Source organism: Macrotis lagotis, chromosome 1 (genome assembly GCF_037893015.1).
Source record: "Macrotis lagotis isolate mMagLag1 chromosome 1, bilby.v1.9.chrom.fasta, whole genome shotgun sequence".
Classification (NCBI taxonomy): Eukaryota; Metazoa; Chordata; class Mammalia; order Peramelemorphia; family Peramelidae; genus Macrotis; species Macrotis lagotis.
In genome coordinates, this window is record NC_133658.1 from 319,223,945 (window position 1) to 319,232,827 (window position 8,883).

The 8,883-nt window shown below is 44.6% G+C and overlaps 1 protein-coding gene across 1 annotated transcript in view; it reads right to left on the reverse strand.

Moving 5' to 3' along the window:
* Window positions 1–6,664, reverse strand: part of SLC7A10 (solute carrier family 7 member 10) — a 48,683-nt gene extending 42,019 nt beyond the window's left edge. The window contains exon 1 of the mRNA XM_074211489.1: window positions 6,475–6,664. Within this exon, the coding sequence (XP_074067590.1) occupies window positions 6,475–6,649 (175 nt within the window). The 5' untranslated portion in view covers window positions 6,650–6,664. The remainder of the gene's footprint in view (window positions 1–6,474) is intronic.
* Between the last annotated feature and the right edge of the window lie 2,219 nt (window positions 6,665–8,883).

Consider the following 8,883-nt stretch of genomic DNA (forward strand, 5'->3'; position numbering starts at 1 on the left):
TCTTGTTTGCTTGTTCACTTGCTCCTGGGGAAGGCAGTCAGGCAGTCAAGTAGGCAGGCAATGAGAAGTGGGCCTTTTCTGTGGACTGTTTGTTTTGGGTGAGAACAGAAAGTTTTTGTGTTGGGCCTTTGAAATCACATCCGGGTACCACACAGAGGTGGCCTTGTACAAGATCCCAGACTGACCTCTGGGACCCCAGTGTCTGGGATGGGAGTCTGGATTTTGAGTCTGGGCTCCGGTCTTTCCTTTTGCTACTCATGCACTGTGTGTCCTTAGAAAAGTACCTTCTTATCTCTGGGCCACAGTTTCTTCATTTGTAAAATGACAGGACTGATCTACATAACCTTTAAATTTCCTTCCTGCTCTTACATTCTTTGCTAAGGCAGTTCCAATTGTGAATTTGACCTAGATTTCCCTGGAGGAGACCACATCAGGTGAAAGGACAAGGCAGGGCAGAAGAAGATAGCAGTAGAGTGGGAAGGATGGGGAAGGGATTGTTTCAGCTAATAGAAATGACCTTGCAACTTGATAGTTATATATATCCTTACTCTTAGGCAGTTTTCCTTCCCTAAGCAGGAGTGAGGAAAAGAGTAGGGATATAGAGCTATATGAAAAGTTGAGCCCACAATAAGTATTTCCTAAGAAACAGAGTAAGGCACTAGCTAAATCATAGCCTGCTCTCCCCAGCAAAAGCTGAGTCCTTGGCTAGTCATAAATGAGGACTTCCTAAGGAGTTCTGAGTGAGGCCCCAGGATATAAACTCCTGGAAGACATGGGTTTCATCTAGTCCTATGCCAGAGCCAGCTCATACCAGCTTTACAAGGTTGTTAAATTTTCCAGTGAGAGCATGTACACCTTGGAATTTGGCAAAGACTACAAATTGGGGTTTGATTTATTGTTCTGTTGACTGTCCAGACTTTAAAAAGTAATGGAGAAAATGTTAATAATGAAGATCAAACTGAAAAGTATTTCATGCATATATTTTCCCCACAGAGAGGCAGTTGTTAACCATTTACCATTACACCTCTTGTTTCATCCATTTGTCTCTTTTGGAGCACCAGTCATAGGACCATGCCTCCAGTAGGTCCAAAATAAATATGACATACTTGACAGGTTTAGTATGAGGAAACCAATTTGTGATCTGTAATCACTGGAAAAATGTGAATTAATATTATTATCACATTTTCATCTTTGTTCAACAGACTTCAGATAGCAGGAAGGTCACTATCCTGCTATTATTTCTATATGTTGAAGGTTCTAATGACTTTTGAATAGATGTAAAATGACTGCTTTTCATAATTTAAGTACTAGGCTATAACCTCACCTTCTGTGGGATCAAAAAACATCTGTACTACAATTCTAATAACAGAACAGATTACCGGAATAATATGTACTTGAGCTTAGTCTCACATGGTTTTCATTTCTTCTAATAGGTTTTTACATTTTGAAAACTTTTCTCTCTACATAGTTTGGAGATAAGGCATACTTGATTTGTCGACATCAATTAAATACATTGTTCTTAAAAGTTTATGATTAAATGTTACATACATGTCTATGGGTTACAACCTTGTCTGGAATAATACTATGGCTTCTGTATAATTTATTTGCTGAATTATTAAGACCATTTTGAAGCCTGTATTATAATACAGAAATCTGTCATCTCTTAGGTTATGGATGAGAGTGAGATTCTGATGTTTTCTGGCAACCAGGTTATATCTTACTAGGCATTCAGTAGGCATCATATTTTTATAACCTGCAACGATAAGTTGCTCAGTTTCTACTATTCCCTTGCATGATCTGAATTTTTTTTTTAAGTTTTTTTCAAGGCAACGGGGTTAAGTGGCTTGCCCAAGGCCACGCAGCTAGGTAATTATTAAGTGTCTGAGACCAGATTTGAACTCAGGTACTCCTTACTCCAGGGCCAGTGCTCTATCCACTGCACCACCTAGCTGCCCTGCATGATCTGAATTAATAAGTCTGGGCTTCTTCAAGTCAACTGGCATTTATTAAGTACCTACTATATACTATAAGGATAACTCTTCTGTAATTTCTGGTGTCAATGACCTAGTCTTGAATTATCACAAACCCTTAGATGACTAATTATTGTTATTATTACGATCACCACCATCACCACCACTATCATCATCATCATCATCATCATCATCATCATCATCATCATCATCACCATCACTATCATCAAGAGTCAGGTGGTATAATGAATAGAGAGCTGGCCTTTAAACCTAGAAGACTTTTCTTAAGTCTTACCCCTGACATTCTGAATATGTGAAGTTGGGTATGTGACTTCATCTCAGTACCTTAGACAGCTCTCTAAGATTACAATTACCAGAAAAAGATAATTATCTTCTTGCTTTAGTAGAAGGAACTTCTTTATCTGGGAGTTTCCTATTTCAGGGAAATCTCATGCTCACTTCCTATCCTTATTATTGTAATATACCAACTCTAAGGTGTTTCCCCACCTCCGGTGGAAGCTCTGGACTCTACCTACATGAGCCTGTGCCAATTTTTAGAAATAAGCAAACTGAGGCCCTGATGGGTTAAATAATTAACTCAGGACTTCACAGATAGCAAGTATAGAAGTAAAACAGAGTTGTCTTTCTATTATGCCATATTTGTCTCCATCCAAGGAATCAAATCACTGCCGGTTCTTTCCCTCCTCAGATAAAGGGCTAGCTATGACTGTCCTTAGGACGATCAATGGGCCCTATTATGGAAACATGAGGTCCAGGAGTAGAGAATATTTGCTAGGATTTTATGGAATATGGGCCTTTCAATTCAACTGTGATGCAACATCTAAAATAAACCCTAGGGATACAATGAGACCCATGAAGAAAATACAAAATTTTTTTTTTCCCATGACTCTTCCCACCATCTAAGATCAGTTCAAAAGCTGGACTGCTGAGGAGGCAAGCCAGAGATCCGAGATAATTAAATAATTGATTGGAACCATGAGAAAACTTGGACTGACAGAGGGAGCTAAGAAGTACTCAGAGAAATCCTGGCTTAGGATGAGAACTTGGAAGGTCTTATGGTGGGGGGTGTTCTGGGCAATAGCAGTTAAGACAACTAACTAGTCTTTATTAAATCCTTCCTCTGCCATCTGCTCAATGTTTCGTCTATGGAGTCTTCATAGAACTGGGAGTTGGTTTGGTGCTGAGGATCCTCACTCTGAGTGTATATGTACATGCACATATATAGTTTGAAAGGCTGAGATTTGGTTGAGAGTTCAAGTAGGGGTCTCCCTGAGCTCAGAAATCATCAATTGTACTGCTAATATTTACATCTAGTACTACTTTTAGGAATGTGCCTCCTTCTTTTATTTATATATTTATGTATTTATTTTTAGGTGTTTTTTTTTTACAAGGCAATGGGGTTAAGTGGCTTGCCCAAGGCCATACAGCTAAGTAATTATTAAGTGTCTGAGGCCCAATTTGAACTCTGGTACTCCGGACTCCAGGGTTGGTGCTCTATCCACTGAGCCACCAAGCTGCCCGCTGTGCCTCCTTCTTTTTCCTACAATATAGAAGAAATTGGGGGGGTAGCACTGGCCTTGGGCAAACCACTTAGCCCCATTTGCCTTGCAAAAACCTAAAAAAAAAGAAATTAGGATATAAAGTAAGCCCTTAAGGATCCTGGATTATGGGGGGGAAATGACACAGACATCCCCTACCAAGGTTCTATGAATGCCCTTTGCTTCCCTCTTTCAGTCTTTCATACCCTACATATCTACATACCCCACAATATTGCCCTCATCCACACTATGAAGCAGAGATTTAGAAATACACTTCCCTCTCCTTAATACTCAACTTTTATCTCCTCCTGGACCTCATGTTTCCATAATAGGGCCCATTGATCATCCTGAGGACAGTCATAGCTAGCCCTTTATCTGAGGAGGGAAAGAACCGGCAGTGATTTGATTCCTTGGATGGAGACAGTATGGCATAATAGAAAGACAACTCTTGTTTTACTTCTGTACTTGCTATCTGTGAAGTCCTGAGGCCCCATCAGGGCCTCAGTTTGCTTATTTCTAAAATGGAGATGAACTAGATAATCTTTAGAACATCCTCTTGTTCTAAATTCCATGATCTCATCAATACTCTGCTTCAGCATCTGGTGTCTAGGTATGTATGGCCTGACTGGATCCATGTATTTGATCCTGCTGTCTTATCTCCTTCTGGAAGCTTTATATAATCATTACAGTTATTCTGATCTCTTCATTCTTTTACCTTTTAGAGAATATGGAACTTGTTCTTTTCATTTGACACTAGTTTTATATCATCATACATTGTTAAGTCTTGTTTCTGAACCTCCTAATATTCAGTCTGTGCATCAATGGGATGTATTGCCTTAATAAGTACTGAGTTTCCCATCACTATCAGTATTCAAATAGAGACCAGTTCTGAAAGATTGGATGTCCTCTGGGGTCCCTTTCAGCTATGGGGCTCTGGCTATGAGAGTTTTATTTCTGTGTGTGTGTGTGTGTGTGTGTGTGTGTGTGTGTGTAAGACAGAGAGAGACATGGATGAAGAAAGACAGAGAAAGAGAGGGGAGGAAAGGGGGAGAGAGGAAAGAAAAATTTATTAGATGTTAATAAGTACCTGGTGATTTCGTTGAAATAGCTAGTGAGGGACAGGGATTAAAAATCAATTTTTACATGTGGAGAAATCGAGGAATAGAGCTTCTGCCTGTTTGCCAACGATGGAGTTAAGATTTTATTCTTATTCCTAGCCTCTGGAAACTTTCTGGTTCTACCTCTCCTTCTCCTCCCCGGAAGCCTACAACCTCAAGGTCAAATATGTTCCTCATTTGTGTGTTCGATTCAATCCCACCTTTAAGACCGAGCCCCTGCTTCCTAAATAGCATCTCTAACCTCAGGATTTGCTACTTCTCGAAGATCTTTTTCAGTCAAAATTCCATTTAATCCTCACAACATTCTTTGAATTAGATTCCCCCCCGGCCCCAAGAGATATTGTTATCCCCACTTAACAGAGGAAGAAACTGAGGTTCAGGCAAAGAAATGATTTCATGGTCGCTCAGCGAGGCAAACTAATCCAATCTTACTGCCCAGGACTCTGCAATACATTCCAGCTGCTTCTTCCACAGCCTCTTAATTGCCGCCCCCTCCCTAGTCATTAATAAATCCCCCGGGTCAAAAAAGAAGGGGTCGAGAAGGAAGGCTTTGATTTCCCTCAGTCTGTGCAAATTAAACGCGCAGCCCCATGGACCAAACCTCTGCCTTCCCCTTCTACCGAAACTACGTTTTCATCTCTCTTGTGAAGCTCTTGGTTACACGTCTCCCTTTCCCTCTTCATTCTTTTGCTAGGGTTGTCTTCCCGCTCTAATGTTTTTTGGGCAAAATTTTTTCCCCTATAAATTTCCCACTTGCAAAGCTCTTCCCGCTACATTGTCTCTCCTCGCTAACTCTCATTTTCACTTCAGGTTCTCTGCTCCCAGGAGGTTCTGGTGCGATATCCTCAGCCCATCCCAGACCTGACCTCCACTTCTCCCTTCAAAAGTCCTCCCCTTTAGGACATTCTCTGCTGCTATTAGGTCCTCTTCCTCCTCTCGCCTCCCAGCCCCTTGGCCACCAAAGTAGCACGAGGTCTTGCCGCTTTCTGACTACCAGTTTTTGGAGAGGAGAGACTGGCTTTGCAAGGGCAACTTTGCGCGCTAACTTGGGCACCTAGGAGAAAAGTCCTTCTGGCCCGGGGAGAGGAGCCTGTGGTGGGGAGGAGGTGTCCCGGGAGAGCAAGATCACTGTCCTGGATAGGACGATGCGGGTTATTGAGGAATAGGAGGCTGAGGGCCGGGGGAGGCGGCGAGATGGAGGGGGAAGGGGCGCGCCCTCAGTGTTCAGACTAGGGAGGTGGGAACTGGCTGCGTTTGAATCTATACATCGAGATCCCGTTCACCCATAACTGGAGGACTGTTTTCGGACCCGAGGACTCTGGTCAAACCTGGGGAGGAACGAAGCCCTGAGATTGGGGATTTCATCTGCTGCGACTGCTCCTCTTTTGGGGCCACGAGGGCAGGTGGGGACATCGCTGGCCCGCGCTATGCCGGGGCCCTGCATCCCGGCCGAGGTCCCCGGGGTGGGTAGTTGGGCATCTCCTGGCGCTCAGACGTGTTTGCAGAGGGGAGCGGGCCGTGGGGAGGCGCGTGTCGCTGACCTCTTGGGATCAGTCCCGTCCCATCCTGTCTCTCTCCTTAAAGGGAGGGTGTCCCGGTCGCGGGCCGAGCCGGGCGGGGGCGCTGCGTGCAGAGGGAGCGAACCCCAGAGCAGCTGGCACTCCAACAGGTCTGTGGCAGCCAACTTTGCCCAACTTGCTGGGGCCGCGCTGCTCCCGGAGTGGCCAGAGCAGGCAGCTTGCCCTGTGCGCGGGTCCCTAGGCCGACCCCAACAGCCTCCCTCCTCCCACCCCCCTGTCCCGGCCCGGGGTATCAGCCCCCGCTCACCGATAATGATGGCACAGGCGCTCACCAGCCCAATCTCCTTCTTCAGTGCCACCCTCTCTTCCACCGGGGCTGAGGCCGGAGCTGGGGCCGCGGCCAAGCTGTCCGCGGGCGGGCTTGGGCTCGGACTAGGGCCGTGGTCCCCGCCCCCGCTCGACTGCTGCGTCTGTCCGGCCATGTCGCTGTCCCCGCGTCCCCTGCTCGGTCTGCGCCCGGTCCGCGCCTCGCAGCCACGGGCAGCGCCGACCTGCAGGCGCATGCGCTGGCGCTCTGCCCGGGGTCCGGGCCCTATCCCCCGGAGGGCGGGAGGACGGGGGAGGGGCCCCAACGCGGACACTGACTGAGAGACCCTCCCTTAAAGCGAAATCTTCAGCCCTGAGCCCACCACCCGCCGGACTCCTTAAGATAATGATTAAGAGGGAAAAACTTTCAGGCCGAGTTGCCCGAGGTCCTGGGGAAAGTTTGAAGGGCTCCTGGAGCCCCATTTTCATAGATCTGAATCTGAATGGTCTGAGGCCCACTAATCGACCCTTTGAGAACTCTGTGCCCAAGCCTGAATAAGTGACACTTTTGATCCAGGTGGTAGATAGCTTATTAGGGGTATAAACGAACCTCCGATTCAGAGCTACATAATATTGCCTCGGCCCAAACACTCTGGGGAACATGACTGACATCTTCATCCTCCCCCAGCTGAGAGGGGCCTCTGGGCTTGAGCGTTCCATGTTTTCTCATCTCATATTCCTCATGACCAGTGATCCAAAGATTGGGCACAGCTCAGTCTGCGCATAGCTCTTAGTCTGTCACTAGGATTGCTGGCCTAGTGGATCAGATCAGATTCAGAGTTCAGTCTGGCACCGGGGTTCATCTCAGTCTAGGGTAAGGGCCATGACTTCTCTGAAGTCAGACTAAGTATCAGTCAGATTTAGGGGTCCGCCCAGAACTAAGACCGGGGTTCAGTCTGAAGTCAGTGTCTAGTCAGGGAATTTGTAACTGGTTCCAAAGAGGGACAATTCTAAACTTAAGTCTTACCTCAACAAGTATTTAAATCAGGCCCCTTTTGACAAAATGGGGGTTTTGAAGAATAAAAGGGTGAGATTTAGTCACCAAATATGTGAGATTTAGTTACCAAATGTTTTAATATATACTTCAACAGACATTCATTAAGAGGCTACTATGTGCAAGTTACTGGGTACTATGATAGAGGCTGGGTTTAGAGAGCATAGTTTAGATAGAAACTGGCTCCTGGATCTCTTGGAATTCATAATTTAGTAGGTGAATAAGCTACAAAAATAGATACTGATAACACAGCACATGGAACATGTGCTTTAGAGAAGTAGAAATCATAGACTCTGTGAGTCTGAGGAAAGAGACTGGTACCAACTGTGATTTAAGAACACTTTCATGAAAGCAATGTACAGGTAGGAAAGTAAAGGGTGAGGAAGGAAAGGAAGAGCCTTCTATGTTTGGGATAAGAGGAAAGGAATGATCAAAGAGGCAGGAAAAGAGGAAGTGGAAGTGGTATGACGAATTTAGCAGAAAGAATTAGATCAGTCATACTAAAGTGCAGAATGAGTTGAGAGACAGCTAGAAAAATAGGTTGGAACAGTAGAATGTAAGCTTGCAGAGGACAGAAACTACTTCCCTCTTGAAGCTAGGAGATTCAGTGAATAGAGTGCTGAGTCTTGGATCAGAAAGACCTGAGTTCAAATCCAGTTCTAGAAATTTCCTATGTGGTATTGGGCAACTCACCTAACCTCTGTTTACCTGATTATAATAGTACCTACCTTCAGTGTTGTAGTGAGGATCAAATGAGATAATAATATAATATGCTTTGCACTTGGTTAAGTGCTATATAAATATTAACTATTGTTATCTATATCCCTCATATCTAGCAAATAGAAGATGCCTATGAAATGTTTCTTGGTTGATTGATCAGAGGCCTAGTTTGCCATAAAAAAGAGATTGAACAGTGGCATTTTAGATAGCAATAGTGAAGTCAGAAGAGTGAAGTGGGTTGGGGAAAAGATAATAAACATTGTTTGGGATATGTTGAATTTAAGATGACTGGGAGATATCCAGATAGATAGGACTGATAAGCAGCTAAGGGTGATAAGCTGGATCTCTGAAGGAGGTCACAGTTTTCAATACATGTCTAGGAATTATAGTATGCATAGAGATGATAGTGGAAGCCTGGTTGGGGGGGGGAGGTGTCTGGAGGGAAGGAAGTAGAATGAGATTGCCAAAGTAGATAGCACTGATTGGAAAGAGAAGAAGGCTAAAGACAGATCATGGAGAACACTCTTGATAGAGATTAGGAAGAGGATAAAAAGCAATGATGACAGAAGTGGTTAGAGAGAAAGAAGAGAGTTTCATTACTCTGAAGGCAAGGAAAGAGGCTATCTAGGAATGGTC